Raw genomic sequence first — 21,117 nt, 5'->3', positions numbered from 1 at the left:
AATTAAGTGAAAATTATATTTAAAACTAAAACAGGGAATGTTGACATGGCCCACATCAATGAAACCGACGCTTTCAGTTTGTTTTGGTAACGTCCCGTCAGTTATGCCATTTAACATGGTTCACTTATATTTGGTTAATTCATTTACATATTAATCAATAATAATCACTAATCAGTATATCAAATATGTGTTTTGTGTTGTAAATCTAGTTTTACTAAATTACTTCTGTATAACATTTACTCATCAGCGTTCATTTTTTAGCCATGAATATGTGTATTACGTGCTTCTCGCAATTCTCAGCATTATATTACATGGACGCGTATGATAGCAAAATGTGAATAAAGTGTGGTGAACGGTCGGTGTGCGTGCTTTGCCCACGCCTCGTTAGCTATCATGCATTAACCTTTGAACATCTGGACTTAAGGTACATTTTAATGACACATTATGATTTCATAATGTGATATGAACATATGTTCGGATTTTAAAACATTTCATTCTATTACCTCTGTATGTCCACTAAGCATAAAGCTCATGCTTGCTTTCTTTCTCAATGCACGTCAGGTGACAACTAGACGAAAATGAAGACTGTTTTAAGTTTTATAGTTTGGAATGCTCCTCGGTAGTCTTTCCAAATCGTGTAATCATTCAAAATCTTATCGGATAATGCAGAAAGTCAAGAACGAGTATGTATTTTCTGTTGAAATTTTGTGTTCAGAAATTAGATCAAATACTTTCATTTTATAGTTGTAATTTTGTGTACATTTCACTTATTTAAAATAATACTTAATACTAGATGTTTCATACATTTCACTCAAGCACACAATACATATATGCAAAATAATATCGCGTCGAACTTTTGCTCACATTTCCTCTTAATTACACCATGGTCTATCTTGCTAACCGATTACGTGATCTTTTGCTTTTGGTGATTTTGTTGGCGAAGACTTGCCAGTTATAGCTTTCTTCACCTTGGCGATTGAATGCTTGACCTTTGAACCAACACCAGATAATATATTATGAGATTTCCTATGAGCCTTGACTTCTATGTCCTTTGATGCTTCTACCATAACAGGTGCATCAGAGTATGAGCCCGTTTTTTCATCATCTTCATTATCCTCCGCTTCTTCATATTCTTCATCTGTTTTAAATCCAGTTTCTTCTCTCTCTACTTGCTGATCTTTTGCCACTTCTGACTTTTCTTTTGCTGGTTCTTGCAATATAATCTTAGCTGGCTCTGCCGACTCAGACTTCTCTTTTCGATCTATTGAAACTGGAGCCGTATCTGGTTTCAAAATTGCTGCTTCAGGAATCAGTGACTTTGCAACCGACTCCTCTTGCTTGTTTGATGAATCAGTTTTCTCAGTTAATATTTTGCTCCCGGTGCTCTCCTTTGGAACTTCATGTTTTTGAATTTCTGGATGAGTTTGACTTACTTTTATAAGGTCATCCGGGACATATTTTGGAGAAATCTTCAAGTCCTCTGCAGCTGCAGTACCAAGAGCCTTTGGTGCATCAAATTCCAGTGGTACCTGCAACAGATTGTATCGTATTAGTTGTGGGAATAATCATTTGCCTAACTTTGTTGTAATAATGTATTTTTTGCCTGCATCGCTTTCTTTTGTTTTCGTGATGCGTTATTCAGTTGATGATGGATGATGTTACCTGCTTCACTCCAGAAATCTCTTCTATCGGTTTGCTTTGGCCACATGTTGACTCGAGCGGGACTTCAGCTGTCTTAATATTTGCTTTATCAGCTGTTGCATCTATGACAGATGGAGCCTCAAGGTCCACGCTTCCAACGTCTAGTTCCCTTGTTGAAGTTTTCACCTGTTTGAAGAGAATATCAAATATGAATCCATAATAGATTAAACATAAAATGGAACTGAACATGCAGTATGACGTGGAAGAAAAGCGCATACATCTTCAACTGGAATCACAGCCTCTATGCTTTCATCTGTTTCTTTTTTCTGCTCTTTTTGGTTTTCTACATTGCTTACTACATCAGCAATTCTAACTTCACTTTCATAATCAAGATCCTTCTCATGCTTTTGAAGATCTATCCCATCTTTCTCTAGTGATGGTAGAACTTTTGGATCTTCAGTAATCTTGTCTTCATGTTTCGCTAAAAGAATTTCAGGGGAAGCTTCTGGAAGATTGTCTGTCAAAATTGCAGAAACTTCTCTACACTCTGGGACTATTTCAGTTGCTATTTCAGAATCTTCAGTGGGCTTTCTAGAACTCGGTATTGAATCGTAAGTGGCTTTTGCGGAGTCATCTGCCTGTGGCTCGTCTAGTTTATCTTTCTCCTTGTCTGTCGCTATATCCTCCAATTTGGATGCAGAAGCAACAGTTTCACTTTCTTCATTCGGTCCTTTAATGACAGTGAGTGTTTCATCTTTCACATTGAGGCTGTCAGCAACAAATTCCGGTTCTTCTGTATCTTCAACCGAATCTTTTGTCTCTTGAAGCTCATAGGTCCTTGAACTGGACTTCTCAATCTATTTGATGAGAACTTTTGTGAGCAAGTTATTGGAAAAAGCAACCTTATTACAAAATATAATCTTTTAACATTAGACCAGACCTGACAAACTTCATCTGTCTCTGTTGTCAATTGATTAAGTTTAGCTTCCTCGTTGATGGTATCATCTATGCTTTTACTTCCCTTGGCCTTTTCATCTTCCACAATAACCTGTAAATAAGGAGTTGATTAATGTGCCAATCTAGGACCAGAATTGTCTAATCAATACAGGAAAAAAAGTCACTTGTACTAATGATTTATGTGTTGCTGACCTCATTTATGATAACATCTTCCACTGCCGCTTTTTCACTTTTTACATCTTTAACTTCCACACCAAAGTTACCTTGATCCTCATTTTCGATACATCTTTCATTGATTTTTTTCTGGTCTTCTGCAAAGGTTTGCAATTCGGATACCAGTTCTCTGTCTATAGACTGAAGTTCTGAAGACTTGGAATCTTCTAGAACTGTAACTATGGTGTCTTTTGATGCTTCATCTATGATGTCAGCTTTTACTTCTTCTTTGATTGTGGTAGTCTGCTCAGTATCCTCACGCATTTCCACTTCTGATGTTTCTATGACGGAAGACGCTTTTGACAAACAACTGAGGTCTTCTGCAGCCTTTATATCCTCTACTTCTGTTTGGATTTCTGCTTTCACTTCTGCGACTTCTGTGTTTGCATCTGCAATTGGATTTGCGTATTCTATCTGCTAAATTAATTGTCATTTCAACATTAGTATATCAATATATGAAGAGAATTTAAGTTATAGTTTTCTTCTTACTGACCTCATTTGCCAACTCCTTTTGATCTAGTGTTGATGTATTATCGAGTTCTGTAGGACAGTTATCTTTCTCTGAAACCTGTCTTTCAATTTCATGTACTTTCTTTTCTTTTTCTGTCTCCACAACAACCTGCTTGATCCATATAGCATTGGTATGTAAGCAAACCTTTCTATTAACTAGTGAACAAGAAAATCTTATCACCTAGTGCGATTTTTTATTTACCTCGTCCGACAAGATGATATTCTTCGTTGTCTCATTTTGACTATCTATGCTTTTAATCTCATTTTCAGGTGCAAGTGTAACTTCCTCTTCCAATTTGGATTCTGAATTCTCGTCATGTGTTATGTTTTCACATGTGATTTCTGATTGTTCTGGTTGGGGCTTTGTTTCAATAATAACTTGTTCTTCTATCACCGGTTCAGATTCGGGTTCAAGTTCTCCATGTATTTCAAGATTCTATTTTTGCCAAAAAAAAAATAGAGAAATGAGACGGTGCTAATTAGAAACAATAATCTTGTTGATAGCTAGAGTGAGCATCCTTACAAGAAAAAAAAAATATTCTAAATTTTGAAGAAGGGGGAGTAAATTGTTTTCTGACCTCTTTGGTTAAAGCCTTTTCTTCTACGATTAAGTCACTGCTCTTTGCTTCGTCACTCTTAGTGGGTGCTTCCGTGACAGTTTCCTGTTCATTATCTGGTGCACTTGAAATTTCATTAGTTTTGGTGTCCTGTTCTTTCACATTGTTTTCATCTGTATACTCAGCTGTCGTCAAGACAACATACTCTTCCTTCACTTGAGGGACCTTTACATCACAATCAGATTCAAGAGCCTGTGTGGCTAACTTCTCATCTTCTAAAGGATAGGCAGTAGATTCTCTGTTTGACAAGTCAACTTCAGATTCTACTGTCGCATCATCTTCTAGAGATGAAATCCTTTCTTCCTTTGGTTCTTGATCAACATCAGTTGTAACTTTTGACACACAACTGATATCTTCTTTACCCTGTAAATCTTCTTGTCCTATGTGGCCATCTACACTCACCTCAGGGTTTTCAGCAGGTACTGAATCCGAGTTTGATATCTGCTATAAAATTTTCATGTTAATATCTATAGACATGAAGAGAATATAATTCAATTTTTTTGTTAATCTAAACTTGCCTCATGTACGAGTTCCTTCTGATGTTCGGCTGATTTGTTCTCAAGTTCTGGAGAATAACTATCTTCCTCAACAATCTTTTCTTTGAAGTCATTTATTTCCTTTTCTTTTTCTATCTCCAAAGGCACCTGTTCAATCTATATAACTTTCATGTAAGCAGGCATCTTGGATAACATGATATATAAAAAAGTTGAGTGATATTGTCTACTACTCACCTCTTCAGTCAAGATGACATCTTTTACCGTCTCACCGCAGCCTTCTATTTCTGATTGGGTAACATTTTCTTCAGGGGTGATGTATGAGTTCTCTGGTTGCGGTGTTGTTTCATGTGTTTCAAGAGTCTGTTTTGCACAAAGAAACGAAAGTAGTGAGCCAAAGGATAAACAGTTAAGCTAATACGTAGGTAGGGGAAAACATATATGTTTGGAAGATATGCTTTATCTAAAACACACAAGAAATAAAAAAAAACATCTGCAAGGACGTTTGGTTTTCTGTCTGACCTCATAACTTGAAATCTCTTTTGTTACGGTCCCGATATCTGTTGCTGAAACAGGGGACTCTTCTTTTGTCTTTGAATCTTCTAATTTGGGCATCACTTCAGGAATATGCTCTTCAGTGACAGATTCAAGATCTTCTATTGGTAAATGTTCATTTACTGCTTCGGCCTTATCTGAAAAGGTTGTATCTTCAGTTGAAGTTTCTAGTGAACCGGAGGGCGTTACATCTTCTCGATGTTCCACTACTGTTGTTTCATTTAAGTCACTAATTGTTTCCTTTGATACTTCATCTTGACTGTCATTTTGTTCTTCATTACCTTTTGTAATTCCATCTGAAAAGCACTTTTCTTCTTTAGTAATATTTTCGTTTATCTTCTCTACACTGTCATTAGATAAATCTTCATCCTTTGTGTTTCTGTCTTCTGTATTTTCACTTATGGTTTCTGTTAGACATGTCTTGATTTCATCAACATTTTGTTCCTTAGATTGTTCAAGCTCCTTTGACACCTGGTTAACATGTTTGTTTAGTGTGGTAATATTTTAATTTATCTTTATCATAAAATAAAAAGGGAAGGGAAGTGCACTTAAGTTGGGCTTTGTTTCCTACATACCTTTTCAGTCAAGACGGCCTCATCTTTGATCTCAGTTCTATGTTCTATACTGTCAGCTTGGTTTTCTGCTTCTAGTTTGGATTCTATTTCCTTGTTCCCTGCATCTGCTTCTTCTTCTTTAATACTTTCTTCAACGGTTTCTGAAGAAGAGTATACATGTTTGTTGACACTTTCCTCATGCTGTTCTATTTTGTCTTTTGTTTCATTCTCACTCTGCTCACTTGCCTATATGAAGTATGTATGTTTACTTGTTTAGTATATAAAAATAATGAAAGAAACGAAACATGATAGCGTACATATAGAGGCTTAAGATTAATGCGTTGCAAGTTATTGTTGGAATGATGTATGCGTAAAAACTTTTGGGATAATTAGAAGGAAATTGGGATGAACATAAGTTACCTCTTCAGCATGAACTGGTGTAGTGGCATCTTGAACAATTGATGTTTCTTTCGTGTCATCATTGTATGCTTCCCGCGATCTTACATCATTCCCACCACCTTGGAGTTCAGCTACTACTGATTCTTGTTCCTTGTCATTGCGTGTAGCCTCTTCATTCGTTTCTTTATTTTCTATATTTTCTTCTTTAGGTTCTGTTTGTGCTAACCTGCAAACATCCTCTAGTTTCTCTTCAAGGTCTATTTCTCTGCTCACTATTTCATTCTTGTCATTCTCTATCGCCTTTTCGCCATTATTTTCTGTAGTTTCTTCAGTGGGCTCTATTTGTATTGAGCTGGTGGTGGCAATGGCATGCTCTGTATCTTCTATTGTTTCAGCACTAGATTTGGTTTCTTCATGTACACCTGCTCCACTTTTAATGAATTTGTCTTCATTACCTTCATTGGGGTCATTCTTTTCTTGCAAGCCTTCTTTTTCTTCAGATTCTTCATTTTGTGAGCTTGTAATGTTGTCATTACCTTCGCTTTTTGCTGATATGTTGACCTCTTGATCGTCATCTTTGAAAGTCGTTATCTCTTTCTCATTTATCTCCACATTGGAAGTATCAGAAAGTTTTACACCTTCAAATTCAGCCTTTTCTAAGCTAGTCTCTTCGCACACCTCCCTGACAGTCTCTTGCTTGATTTCTGAAGTCTGCTCTGTTTTCTGCATTCAATTATGTTAAAGTATGTTACGTAACCTTAAAAGAAACGCAAGTTAAAAATATTAACAGTAAGAACAATGTATTTTTTTATTTAATTTTATTTTTGCTAACCTCATCACTTGAAATTTTTTCCGTTACAGCTTCTTTTACTTCATCTACGTATGTTTCCGTTTTTGAAATAGAGCACTCTGCTTTTAGCACTGACTCTTCTGTATTGGGTTCAGAGACAATTTCAAGATCTTTTGCTGGCAAACTTTCAATTTCCGCCTTTTCCTTCTCTGAATTTGAAGTGTCTTCTGTTGAAGCTTCTAATGGAATGGAAGGTGTGATATCTTCTTGAAACTTTACTTCTGTTCTTTCATGTGAATCGGCAACGTTTTCTTTTGGTACTTCATCTAGACCACTATGCTCTTCAACCGGTTCATGCTCTAATGCGCCTTTTTCTTCTTTAGTAGTACTATCATTTGTATCCTCTAGACTTTCATGAGATAAGTCTTTCTTGATCTCATCTTCTAGATTTTCACTTATGGTTTCACTTATATATGGGTGGGCCTCAACAGTTTGTTCATCAGGTTGTCCAAGCTCCAACGGTATCTAAATAACATGTGTTTATTAAAGTATAATTAGATATATTTACTATAAGAATCAACAAGTAAAGCATATATTTGAGGTTCATAATTCAGTATTATAGTTTAAGCATTGGAATAGTGAGGATAAGCAAATAAAAAGCAACATATATACTTTGCTCACCCTTGAGATGAGAGATTATCATACTGCAAGTTTTATTTGAAATTACCTCTTTAGCTTCAATTAATTTGTCCTCTGCTTCTTCTATGGCAATCTCTTTAGGCGTTTCACTCACACACTGCTCCTCCGCATGTGCCACAGTGGTATCGTATTGACCAATTGTAGTTTCTTTTATGTCCTCATTGGATGTGTCTTGTGAGCTTGTAACCCCAGCCCCACCATCTTTGACTTCTGATGTTTTAATATCATCTTCTTTTTCCAGTATTTCTTCTTTTCTCAGTGTTTCATTCTCACTCAGAGTCGTACTAGAACTCTCAGAATGTTTCACCTCTTCTTCAGATTCAGCAATTTTTGAGCTTGTTGCATCACATGCTACCTCAACCAAAGGGCTTTGAGGCTTCTCTGTTTGAACTTCATAATGCACTATGGTTTCTTCATCATTGTTTTCGTCAATTGCTGCAGATTTTTCTTTATGTTCTGTCTCTGTCGAGCTGCTAACATCGGTCAATTTGATTTCTTCAGTATCCTCATCTACAATCTCTCTAGTTTTGACATTAGAACTATCATAAACTTGTCTCTCTTCAGATTCAGTCTTTGTTATGTCACTCTCTTCACACACTTCCTTGACAAAGAGATTATCCGAATTTTCCTTTTGATCATCATGTTTAATAACACTTTCTTCATTCTTTGTAGGCTCTTCTTGAGATTCATTATGTGTTGAGATACACGCATCCTTTTCTTCGTGTGTCTCAACACTTGGTTTGATTTCCTCGGTATGTTCCTCAGGTTTTTGTTCTCCTTCACCGGTTTCTCCATCATCATGCTGCTCAGTTTCCTATATGAAAAATGTAGTTTAATTATATAGGAAGATTGGAGAAAACGAACATGACGAGCTTTATTTACAGGCTCAAAGTTTGTGAAAATAGCCTTTGTGGCAACTTATTTCTCTTTTTTTTTTTTAATTTACGACTATCTATTGTCGTGGCTTACTTTACATCATGGTTTTGTTACTGCATTTATCATTTTATGAACCATTATTACAGATACACATGAAATGTGCTTTGGTTTTCTTTCTCGGCTAAGGAAACTTGTCTTTCACTCTTATAAATTAAACTTAGAAGTAGCTTGTCTAAACCAGCATTAAAAAGTCACAATGAAATAGTTTGCCTACAACAGAGTTTGGACCCCAACAAATCGCACCCCATAACCACCATAAAACCACTCCAAGTTAAAGATATATCAAGATGTTTTAGGCCTTTAAAGGGTAGATTGCATATGGTTGTTGGAATGATGAACAAGGAAAACATACTGAATAGTTTGAGTTTACTTAGGATGAAGATGAATTACCTCTTGAGCAATAGCATATATATTCCCTTCTTCCGCTTCACCAAGGACCTCTTTTGTTGTTGTGCCCAGACTCTGCCCCTCTTCGGAAGAAGCCACTGTGGTAGCATGTTCACCTATATCCGTTTCTTTAATATCCTCTTGTTTCTTTTCGAGGTTTGCATCTCTGCTGACTGTTTCATTCTCTTCATCATCTTTAGCCTTTTCATCCTTCTTATATTCATTTTCTACACAATCTGCATTGGGTTCTATTTGTGTTGAGCTGCTGGTTGTAATGACATGCTCTGTATTTTCTTGTGTTTCAACACTACGTTTAATTTCTTCAGAATCACGTTCTTCACTTTTAAAGAAGTCGCCTTCATTACCTTCATTGTGGCTATACTTTTCTTGCAAGTCTTCTTTTTCTTCAGCTACTTCAGTTTGTGAGCTTGTGATGTTGTCTTCACCTTGGCTTTCGGTTGACATGTTAACCTCTTGATCCTTTTGTTCATCGTTTTTAAAAGTTATTTCTTTCTCGTTTATCTTTATATTGGAACTATCAGAAAGTTTTAGTCCCTCTTCGAATTCAACCTTTTTTGAGCTAGTCTCTTCGCATACCTCTTTGACAGTCTCTTGCTTGATTTCTGTTGTCTCTTCTGATGTCTGCATCCAAATAGTGTCACAATTGTGTTAACTAAAACTCAGAATAAATGCATGAAAAGTATATGAACGATAAGGATATTGTATTTCTTTCTCACCACGTCACTTAAAATTTCTTTCGTTACAATTTCTTTTTCTTCATCGAGGTGTGTTTTGGTTTCTGAAACACGGTGCTCTTCTTTCAACACTGACTCTTCTGATTTGGGCACCAATTTAGGGATTTGTACTTCCGAGACAGTTTCAAGATCTTCTATTGGCAAATTTTTCGTTTCTGCCTTTTCCTTCTCTGAATTTGTAGTGTCGTCTGTTGATGTTTCTAATGAATTGGAGGGTGTGATATCTTGAGGCTCTACTTCTGTTGTCTTGTTCAATTCATTAACGTTTTCTTTTGAGACTTCATCTAGACCACTATACTCTTCAACGGGTTCATGCTCCACTGCAGATTTTTCTTCTTTAACTGCATCATCTTTTGTATCCTCCACACTTTCATGAGATAAATCTCTGTCCCCTTTCTTGATCTCGTCTTCTGGATTTTGAATTATGGTCTCCTCAACATTGTGTTCATTAGGTTGTTCAAGCTTCAATGACGTCTAGTTAACAAATAAAACAGCGTATGAGTTATGAGGCTTGTAATACGGTATCATAGTTTAAGCATTGAACTGACTAAATAAAAATCAACAACATATTTCTTTGCTTACAACATCAAATTGAAGCTTATGATCGGGCCTTATTCTACCTTAAATGACATATTACAGTTTGATCTTCTTCCCTGGTGTTGATTGAAAAATTAAAGTGTCTTCCTTCTCAATTAAATGTTGAAGAAAGTTTTGTTTATTTAAAGGTACTCGTATTGAGTCCTACGTATAGATAGTGTATTCTATCTTGTTTAAAGCATGTAAGAGCGTGCTTTACATGATTGTTTGAGATTTCCCGACTCCTAACAACGTACACACTTTTTAGTTTCTCATACACCTAAGATGAGAGATTATATTTCTGGCACTAACCTTTTTGCATCTGCTATGGTTAAGTCATTGCAAGTAGCAGTTTAAATGATGTATTGATGTACAAGTAAAACCTTTAGAATAGTTCGAGATTACTTAAAGTTAACATGACTTACCTCTTCAACATCAATTGGTTTGCCATCTGTTTCTTCTTTGAGGATCTCATTAGGCGTTGCACTCACACACTGCTCCTCCTCGACATATGCCACAGGAGTATCATGTTGAACAATCGTTGTTTCTTGTGTGTCCTCGTTGGATGCATTCTGTGAACTTGTAACATCATCCCCACCACCTTGGACTTCTGTTTTCTGCATCCAGTTAGTGTCAAAATATGTTAAACAAAGCTAAAATTAAATGCTAGAAAATGATATTATGAACAGTAAGGACTTTGTATTTTTGTTTCTAACCTCATCGCTTGAAATTTCTTTTGTTATAGCTCCTTTTTCTTCATCTAAGTGTGTTTTTGTTTCTGAAATAACGCACTCTTCTTTCAGCAACGATTCTTCTGATCTGGGAACAAGTTCAGGGACTTGTACTTCAGAGACAGTTTCAGGTTCGTCTATTGGAAAATTTTCACTTTCTGCCCTTTCCTTCTCTGCATTTGAAGCGTCTTCTGTTGAAGTTTCAAACGAAGCGGTGGGTGTGATATCTTCTTGATGCTCTACTTCTGTTGTTTCATTTGAATCAGTGATGTTTTCTTTTGATACTTCATCTTGATCACTTTGCTCTTCAACGGGTTCATGCTCTATTGCGCCTTCTTCTTCTTTGGTAGTGTTATCATTTATATTCTCTACACTTTCATGAGACAAATCTTTTTCCTCTTTCTTGACTTCATCTTCTGGAATTTCAGTTGTGGTTTTACCCTCCTCAACATTTTGTTCATTAGGTTCTCCAAGCTCCAATGACTTCTAGTTAATATGTTTATTAGGTATAATTAGATGTATATTTATTATAAGAATCAATAAATACAACAGTGTATGAGGTTCATAATATGGTAATATATTTAAGCATTAAACTTTTTTGCATCTCTTATGATTAATGCATTGCAAGTTTTAGTTTAAATGATTTACTAGTGAAACCTTTAAAATAGTTAAGAGATTACTTGAAATTAACACGAATTACCTCTTCAACATCAATCGATTTGTCCTCTGGTTCTTCTTTGAGGATCTCTTTAGCCGTTGCACTCACGCCCTGCCCCTCGACAACATATGTCACGGTGGTATCATGCTGACCAGTCGTTTCTTGTATGTCTTCATTTGGTGCATTTTGTGAGCTTGTAACATCATCACTGCCACCTTGGACCTTTGTTTTCTGCATTCAGTTAGTGTCAAAGTATATTAAACACAACTCAGTATAATTGCAATGATATTATATTATGGAGGGTAAAGACATTGTATTTATTTTTCACCTCATCACTTGTAGTTTCTTTCGCTACAGTTTCTTTTTCTTCATCTAAGTGTGTTTCTGTTTCTGAAATAAAGCACTCTTCTTTCAGCACTAAATCTTCTGATTTGGGCACCACTTCAGGAATTTGTACTTCAGAGACAGTTTCAAGATCTTTAACCGGTAAACTTTCACTTTCTGCCTTTTCCTTCTCTGAATTTGAGGCGTCTTTTGTTGAACTTTCAAATGAAGAGGGTGTGATGTCTTCTTGAGCCTCTACTTCTGTTTTTTTATTTAATTCGGTGACGTTTTCTTTTGATACTTCATCTTGAACGCTATGCTCTTCAACGGGTTCTTGTTCTAATGTGATTTTTTCTTCTTTGGTGGTATCATCATTTGTACCCTCCACATTTACATGAGATAAATCTTCATCCTCTTTCTTTATCCCATCTTCTGGATTTTGACTTGTGGTTTCACTCAGAGATGAATGAATCTCCTCAACCTTTTGTTCATTAAATTGCCCAAGCTGCAATGATATCTAGTTAGCATGCATATTAAGTATAATTATATATGTGTGGGTGTGTATATTGCACACACCAACTTTTATCTCCATCACTTATGAGTTATGATTAAGGCATTTCAAGTTTTAGTTGAAATGATGTACAAGTGAAACCTTTTAGGATAGTTAAGAGATTACTTAGAAAAATTAACATGAATTACCTCTTTAGCATCAATTGATTTGTCCTCGGCTTCTTGTGTGAGGATCTCTTTAGGCATTGCACTCACACCCTGTCCCTCCTCAACATATGCCACAGTAGTATCATGTTGACCAATTGTTGCTTCTTTTATGTCTTCTTTGGATGCAGGTTGTGAGCTTGTAACATCATCCTCACCAACTTGGTCTTCTGATGTTTTGATATTTTCTTCCTTTTCCAATTCCTCTTCTTTGCTCAGCGTTTCATCGACATTCAGTGTTGTATTGGAACGTTCAGAATGTTTCACCCCTTCTTCAGTTTCATCATTGTTTTCCTTGCTTTCTATAGCTTTTTCTAGATATTCTGTTTGTGTTGAGCTGGACACATCAGTGATGATGACATCACTAGATTTGGTTTCTTCAGTATCCTCATCTACAATTTCTCTCCTTTTGACATCAGAACTGTCAGAAAGTTGTGTCTCTTCTTTGGATTCAGTCTGCTTTACATCAATCTGTTCACATACTTCATTGATAACAGTGTTATCTGACTTTTGCTTTTGAACATCATCACTCTCGATAGCGTTTTCTTCATTCTTTGTAGCCTCTTGTCGAGATTTGGTTTGCGTTGAGATACCAACATCCTTTTCTTCAATTGCTTCAACCTTTGGCTTGATTTCTTCAGTATGTTCCTCTTGCTCTTTTGTTGAGTGAGCAGTTTCAGTGACACATTCCTCGAGTTTTTGATCTTTTTCGTCATTGATTCCATCACCATACTGCTCAATTTCCTACATGAAAAAGTATTTTATTATGTAGAAAAATGAAAGAAACAAAGCATGATGCACTAGTGAAACTTATTCAATAGTTAAAAGAAACTTTCTATAACGAACATGAATTACCTCTCGAACATCAACTGATTTGTGTTTTGCTTCTTCTTCTAGTTCTGTTTGTGTTGGTATGCAAACATCAGAGGGGATGGCATTTATCAGCAATTTTTGCTCCGTTTCTTCACTAGATTTGATAACTTCAGTATCTTTCTCTGTACTTTCTTCAGCTGTGACAACTTCAGTTGCATCATCTTTATTGTGATCGTTCTCTTCTTGCAAGTCCTTTTCAAACGTCACATCCCGTGCACTTGTAACATCATCCTCACCTTCATCTTTTTCTAACACATTGACCTCTTGTTCCTTTTCTCCATGTTCATTTTCATCTTTGGTTGCAGTTGCTATTGCTGACTGCTTTACCTCATCTTTGGTGATTGCTGGCAGTAACTCATCTTGCTGCTCTTTTTCCTCTGTTTCAACACCTGGCTTTATTTTTTCAGTTTCTTCTTTCTCAATTTTCTTGACACTTTCCTCGGGCTTTTGGTCCATTTCTTCTTTTGCTTTCTCTTCACACTCCTTGCTTACCTGTATGAAATAATATATCTTCAGTAAACAAGACCAGATAAAATAAACGAAATGACAACTTTTGTATGGAATTGGCTCAAAAGTATGTGATAAAAAAATCTTTGTGGCATCTTCATTTCATCAAATCTTGATCCAGTATGACTTAGGGAATATACTGTTATTCAAGATTTTCCAACTATTAGGGAAACTACACTTTACTATTTAAGACTCAGAAAGATTGTCTAGTAAAATTAGAAATTACTTAGGTTGTACATTAATTACCTCTGGAGCATCAAGTGATTTATGCTCGGTTTCTTCCTTGATGAACTCTGTAGGCTTTTCATTCAGATCTTGCTCTTTGAAATCGACCGCTGTGGTTACATGTTGAACAGTGGCTGTTTCTTCTACATCCACACTTGGTGATTCCTGCAAGCTTGTAACACCACCACTATCACCTTGGTCTTTCTGACTTGGTGATTCCTTCTCAATAGCCTTTTCATCATTCGGTTCTACGCTTTTGAAACTTTCCTTGACAAGTGTTGTTTGTGTTGAGACACCCTCATCAGCTTCTTCCTCCATACTTCCTTCAACTTTAACAACTTCAGGCTCATTATCTTCTTTGTGGTGGCTCTCTTCTTGTAAACTTTTTTCAAACGTCACCTCTTGTGCGTGTGTAATGTCATCCTCATCCTGATCTTTTTCTAATACATTGAAATCTTGTTCCTTTACTCCATGTTCTGTGGTCTCTTTCTCAGTTTTCTCGACACTTTCCTCGGGGTTTTGCTCTGTTTCTTCTTTTACGCACTCTTCACTTGCCTGTATGAAAAAATGTATCTTCAGTATATGAAACTGGATAAAAGAAAAGATAACGTGTATATGAATTGGCTCTTAAGTGTGATAAAAAGTTTGTGGCGTCTTCACTTCATCAATTGTTAGCAACAGTTGTCAGAAACAGTAACCTATTCATAATACCATTTCTCTAAGCTTTATAATCTCGTGTAGCATCATTTTAGATAGGTGTATAGCACCTTCCATATATACTACAAGCATATAATTGTATCTCTATTCAAAGAAGCACTTATTATGTTCTGAGATGTATTTTGCCTAACTGTGGCGGTAAAATGGATGAGTTGGGTAACAAGTCAAAGCATGGTGACCCAACACATTTCTTATACAGTTTTAGAAACTATATATCATGTTTAATATGGCTGAAAAACTGTATAGTGATGATATTAATCTATTTATTTGCATAAAGCAAATTTCGAAAGTTGTATGCATTAAAAATACACTTTGAGTGACTTTTGATGTCTTCAACACGTTTGTCTAATTTTAAGGGAGTTTTTTTTATATGGCCCACTTAACTCACCAGAGATACATAAGTACTTGTGGAAGGCACTTACTCCTTTCACTCACAGGCAGACTAGAAAAATAAAAGTTACTTAGATTGGACGTTAGTTACCTCTGTAGCATCGAGTGATTTGTCCTCGGTTTCTTCTTTGATTAACTCTTTGGTCTTTTCATCCAGATCATGCTCTTTCAAATCGACTGTTGTGGTGGTTACATGTTCAACAGTGGTTGTTTCTTCTGCATCCACACAGGGTGGTTCCAGTGAGCTTGTAACACCGTCAATATCACCTTGCTCTTTCTCTATCGTGCTGTCAGAAATTTCAAGTTCAGCCTTCACTGGGCTATTCTCTTCACGTACGTCCTTCTCGGTAGCCTTTTCATCATCTGGTTCTTCAATTTTGATACTTTCTTTGACAAGTGTTGGTTGTGTTGAGACGTCCACATCAGCTTCTTCCTCGATACTTTCTTTAGATTTAACAACTTCATGCACATTTTCTTCGCTTGCTTCCTTGATTAAGGGGTTGTCAGACTTTTGAGTATCTGCTTCTTCATGCTCTGTAGTCTCTACTTGAGATTTTGTTTGTGTTGAGATGGCAGCATTAGTGGTTATTGCTTGCAACAACCCATTTTTCTCCGCTTTCTCGGTTTCTACATCTGCCTTGATTTCTTTAGTTTCTTCATCTTTCTCAATTTTCTCCACACTTTCGTCTGACTTTTGTTCTTCTATGTTCTTTGATCCAGTTTCACATTGCTCGGTTACCTACATGAAATCATTAATATCTTCAGTTTATGGGTTGAATGAAAGAAAATGTATTAAAAACTTATATGACTAGGGTCAAAGTTTGTAATAATAATCTTTGTAGCAGCATGGATTCATTAATTTTCAGCCAATTGTTAGCAACATTTGTTATATTGGTGTCTTCTTCACAATGTGATTTTTTCTAAGCAGTTGTCATTTTGTTATGTATGCTATTATTTTAGATAGGTACACGCAACGCCTTCCATCTTTATTACATATTCTGTCGTTTCATATTCACTTACTAATTTGTCATACTCATAGAGATTGCAAAAGGGACTGGTTGGTTGGTTGGGTTGAGTAATAGGTCAAAATGGGTGGATATCTTTGGTTACCTTTCTTCACATTTTCACTTTTAAATTTATGAAAATTAAACTTTTACTTTCTATTTTGTTGAAAAAGTCAGCTCACTCTTTTGGAAAAATCAAAATTTACTTCTGTTAAACATTATTTACCTCTTGTGCATCAACTGATTTGCCCTCTGTTTCATCCTTGACAAACTCTCTAGTCGTTGCATTCAGATCCTGCTCCTTAACATCAGCCACTATGGTTGCATGTTCTATTGTTGTTTCTTTTATATCCTCAAGTGCAGCATCTTGTGAGCCTGTGACACTCTCACTAGCCTTTTCTTCAGTTTTTATAGTTTCTTTGTCTTCAGGTTCTGTTTGTTTTGCAGCGTTGCAACTTTCTGGTGCGTTGCTGTGTTCATCAGCAATGACCATGGTAACCGAGAGTGCTTGGAAAAAAATTCCACTCTCGTCCATTGGTTTACCCGTTACTAGTGGTGTATTTACAATTTCCGCCACGTAGCTGCTAGTTTCAAGTTGCTTCACTTGGTTTACAGGAAGCTCAGTTACTTTTTCTTCAAATATTTCACTTGTATTCTCTTCCCTTTCACCTTTCTGCAGGAATATTTACATCATCAGAAATTCAGAATAAACTATAAAGGTTACATAAATTATGCCGAGAATATTATTATTTTTGAATTATTTACTTTCGGAACTTGATGTCATGTGGTTGATGAGTTTGTAGCCTGGTCCAAGGTGATGATTTTGATCCATTTACTTACGGGTGGATCCAGGGCCGGCCCTTGGGAGGGGTGGGATGGGCAACGGTCCCAGGCCCGATCTTCCATGGAGGCCCATAAATTTTTTTTTTTTAATTATATATACATGTATTTTTTTTAAATCTTTATTTTTAAAGACAACTAACAATCAAAGTTAGATTTAGGGGCCCATATTTTTACTCTCCCTTGGCCCGGGAATTCTTAACGATTCTTGTGGATGGCCTTGGATGGGTCGCGCTTGGATTAGGTTCTAACTCTTACGGTCAAACAAGTAAAATAAAGTACTAACTTAACAGTAACAAGTCAAACATGTTTTAAAGTGATGGAAGTGTATTTTTTTAATGCATAAAGCTTGTAAATCTTTTTACTCAAAAAATTATTTTAATAAAGGAAAAAAAATTTCCTAATCATATTGATACACTAGTCTTTTATAATAAACTTGCAAAAGGTGTTCCGGGTTGATCCGACAGGTCACCAACACTCCCCCGAGGGTAATATCTTTTCGGATTAAACTGCTTCTTGTGATCCCTGAGTTTTAAACCATAAAGAGTTGTCTAGATTGCAGGGTTATGTTCACCGACTGATATGTTTACTGCAAGCCATACTTAAAACTAACTGAAATTTTATTTATGAATAACGCACATGGTGATCTTATTCATGAATAACACATATGGCCTATCTTACTATCAAAAAGGTTACAACCAACTGAAATTTTAGATTTCTTTGGTAAAAGAATCTATGATCCTTCTATAAAACTGAATAACCGAATAATACTTATGCAGGCTCACTATATATATACATATATATATAGGATCTAGAGTCTAGAAACATCAGGTAAATAAAAATACACAGATCATAGTTGATCATACTGCATAAAAAGCTAAACCATAGATATAACTAAAAGAAAACAAAAAGAAAGTAAGATATATATAAGGTATTATGATCAGTAACCTTTAAGCATGCAGATTCCTGAATATTAACTTCAGTTGCCATTGCTGATGCACAGTTAAAAGTAATATCTAACAGTAAATATATGTGAGATGATCACTGAATAAGATCTATGCTTTGAGATGTCTTCAACTTTCAAAATTGCATACTATATATATAGAAATATATATCTACACATTATGGTCCCTTGATTGAACATATTAGTAAAGTAGGAAGATGACAAAAATGCCACTTGGGCATGCTTTTAGTACATTTTCAGTGTAGGCCTGGTATCCTATGGTTGTGAATGACATATCACATGGTTAGCCAGGCTAATAAACAGATTTTAGGCTGAGGGGCGCGAGAGGGGGCGCGAGTGGGGGCTCCAGCCAATAATATTGTGACGTGTGGCAGAGAGAGAAACTTGATAAGATGGGTGTTGGTTGTGGTGCTCGCGCCCCTGGCCCTGGTGTGGAGGGGCGCGAGAGGGGGCGCGAGCGGTTTATTTTTTTATTTTTTTATAAATGTATTAAAAAAACGTATTATTAAAAAAACAAGAAATTATTTAAAAAAACACACATTTTTTTGAAAATTCATAATAAAAAAAACATACTAAAAATTAAACAAACAATAATATTTAATAATAAAACTAATCTAATACAAGATCATCTGGTCGCCTCGCCCACAAATGTTCAACCAACTCATGTCGAAGCTCCCCGTGTATCTCACGGCTCTTGATATTTGCTATGTTATGAAGTTTTTGTTGATCACTGATTGTGGACGGTTGTGGCGGAATGTCACCTTGGTAGTTTTGGCATATAGCTTTGCCCTCGTCTTCTAACGTCATGTTGTGTAGGATAAGACACGTGTAGACGACGTCCATTATCCTCTCCCGAGTCCAATAACGTATCTGGTTTGCCAGAACATAATATTGTTTTTTTATAGCTCCAAAAGCTCTTTCAATATCTTTTCTAGCAGACTCTTGCTTCTTCGTAAAATACTTCCGTTTGTCGGCGATTGGATCTGTAAAAGCTTGAACTAACACAGCCCATTCGTTGTAAATACCATCGACCAGATAGTACCCGTACTTGAAGAGTTCTCCATTTGCAACAAAAGATTGAGGTGGTTCAACCCCGTCGATAAGGTCGTTGATCAAATGTGACTGATCGATAACATTAAGGTCGTTATTTGACCCAGCAACACCAAAAAAAGCATGCCAAAACCAAAGATCCTGTGACACCGCCGCCTCAAGTATGAGGGTCGGCCCTTCATGATCACCACGGTGGAACTGACCTCGCCAGGCCGTTGGACATATAGCCCATCCAACATGCGTACAATCGATGCTACCTAGCATCCCAGGAAAACCATGTTTTTCTGCGTGCACCTCATATATGCGTTGGATGTCATACGTTGTAGGTTTACGCAGATATCTCCGAGCGTAAGTCGATATGACTCCTACGTACAATATATATTACAAAATGTAATAAATATTTAATAAAAAGTAAAATTAATGTTTTTTACCTTGGCAGAAAAAATGAAGGGATTCACGTGCAACCCTTTTCGACATCTGTAAATACTCATCCAAAGCGTCCGACGAGATGCCGTACGCTAATTGACGGATAGCAGCCGTGCATTTTTGAAGAGGGGTAAAACCGGGAAGACCCCTAGCATCCTCCCTTTGTTGAAAAAAGGGATACCGTGCCTCTAAATCACTCGCTATACGCGTGAACAATTGCCTGCTCATTCGAAAACGAGTTCGAAAATCCGACTCCTCGTATACCGGTTGAGGGCTAAAATAATGCCTCATCAAAGTATCGTTAGCACCCGATCGATCACGATCACGAGGTGGTGCTCTAACCCTCGGGAGTCGGGGTTGATGGCTTGATTTTGCAAGAGATTGACCACGGTTGCGGTCAAAACTCCCCCTACATGAAGAAGCAAATCTTCCTCTTCGGAGGAGTCGGAATCAGACGAGTACGACGACATTATTTTTAAAAAAAAATTGGGACGATGGGTTATTTTTGGATTTTTTTTTGAAGTTGTGGTAATTGATTTATATGAAATGGGTTATATATAGGAAAAAAATTTTGGGTTTTATAAAGGAGTTTGGGATATTATATATGAGTTTGGAGATTGAAGTTGTGTTTGATATGGTTAAAATGGGTTGATTTAGGGGTATTATATAGGATTTTGTAAAGGTTTTTTTTAAAAAAACCCGAGCTCAACGGCTCTTTTGGGTGGGCCCACCAGCTTTTCCTCTCTCTTCTCCCGCGATCACCCTTGCGCCCGCCTTGAAATCCGCGCTCGCGCCCCTCTCGCGCCCCTCTCGCGCCTCGGTGGTGTGGTGCTCGCGCCCCGGGGCGCGAGCGGATGGCCTCACGCGCCCTTTCTCGCGCTCCACACCCCTCAGCCTTAGTCCAACTTGTTAATAATTCATACTGTTTGGATATAGTAAACTTGCCACTTCAGAATGTACTTCATATCCCAGGAGTACAAGTTAGCAATGCATCTAGAATTGCAGAATTAGTGGCTTAGGTTGATCAGTTTTAATTATTATTTAAAATATATTATTTCAATAATAATCAAGTTTTGGAATATAATTATTTAGGAGGTGTTTTTTGGAGAAAATTCCAAGAATGTCCATTTTAAGAAGAAAGTTTCGAGTTTTGTCCTCATTTTACAACATATTCCCAAAATGTCCATGACAATCTACTCGGACCGACTAGATTGAGAGTCAGCGAGTTTTTAACAAAATTGGTTGGAACGCGTATTTTAGGCATTGAAAATTTGTTGGGATGAGTATTCTATAAAACAAAATGTAAGGGGTGAGTTTTTTGAAAGAACAATTTTGTCAGAGCGAGTAAATTGTCAAAAGGTTTGTTTTTTGAATATTATATTATTATAATTATTTTTACTCATAATTAGTTTTTCTTTCATAACTTTTAAACTATAAAGTTTAATAAAATTCCGAATATAACGTTGAGACGTGCTTTTTTTATCTACGTCCAGACATAAATTTTTATTTAAAACCGAGGTGGTCAAATTTGAATCGAAGTTTTTTTTTACCCGCTTGGTTGTGAATGGCCCAAAAATTTACTTAGATTTGTTTTTCTACTCCGTCCGACCG

General features: G+C 36.5%; 1 protein-coding gene across 1 annotated transcript; it reads right to left on the bottom strand.

Moving 5' to 3' along the window:
* Positions 1 to 676: 676 nt before the first annotated feature.
* Positions 677 to 18,194, bottom strand: LOC143622331 (uncharacterized). The gene is made up of 27 exons (XM_077093519.1): positions 18,015 to 18,194; positions 16,453 to 16,899; positions 15,314 to 15,961; positions 14,137 to 14,670; positions 13,366 to 13,875; positions 12,496 to 13,254; positions 11,801 to 12,301; positions 11,515 to 11,703; positions 10,800 to 11,300; positions 10,509 to 10,700; positions 9,490 to 9,981; positions 8,756 to 9,394; positions 7,458 to 8,243; positions 6,773 to 7,255; positions 5,962 to 6,663; positions 5,563 to 5,787; positions 4,955 to 5,458; positions 4,670 to 4,795; positions 4,457 to 4,591; positions 3,900 to 4,379; positions 3,524 to 3,757; positions 3,305 to 3,430; positions 2,791 to 3,228; positions 2,582 to 2,689; positions 1,920 to 2,498; positions 1,663 to 1,827; positions 677 to 1,529 (listed from the first exon to the last, which is right to left on the bottom strand). The coding sequence occupies exons 1-27, from the start codon at positions 18,054 to 18,056 to the stop codon at positions 897 to 899; spliced, it is 11,178 nt and encodes a 3,725-aa protein (XP_076949634.1). The 5' UTR covers positions 18,057 to 18,194; the 3' UTR covers positions 677 to 896.
* Between the last annotated feature and the right edge of the window lie 2,923 nt (positions 18,195 to 21,117).

This window comes from Bidens hawaiensis, unplaced genomic scaffold (assembly GCF_021521415.1).
Source record: "Bidens hawaiensis isolate Kalapana, Puna unplaced genomic scaffold, B.hawaiensis_p1.1 tig00003115_1, whole genome shotgun sequence".
NCBI classification, from domain to species: domain Eukaryota; kingdom Viridiplantae; phylum Streptophyta; class Magnoliopsida; order Asterales; family Asteraceae; genus Bidens; species Bidens hawaiensis.
The sequence above is the reverse complement of the archived record's forward strand: the minus strand, read 5'-3'. Positions and strand labels throughout refer to the sequence as shown.

Bases quoted from the DNA above. Each gene is read 5' to 3' on its own strand.
- LOC143622331 (XM_077093519.1), bottom strand. From the start codon at position 18,056: ATGGCAACTGAAGTTAATATTCAGGAATCTGCATGCTTAAAG. The intron at 16,900-18,014 runs GTTACTGATCAT...ATATTCCTGCAG, and splicing joins AGGAATCTGCATGCTTAAAG to AAAGGTGAAAGGGAAGAGAA. The intron at 12,302-12,495 runs GTAATTCATGTT...ATATCATTGCAG, and splicing joins AATCAATTGATGCTAAAGAG to CTTGGGCAATTTAATGAACA.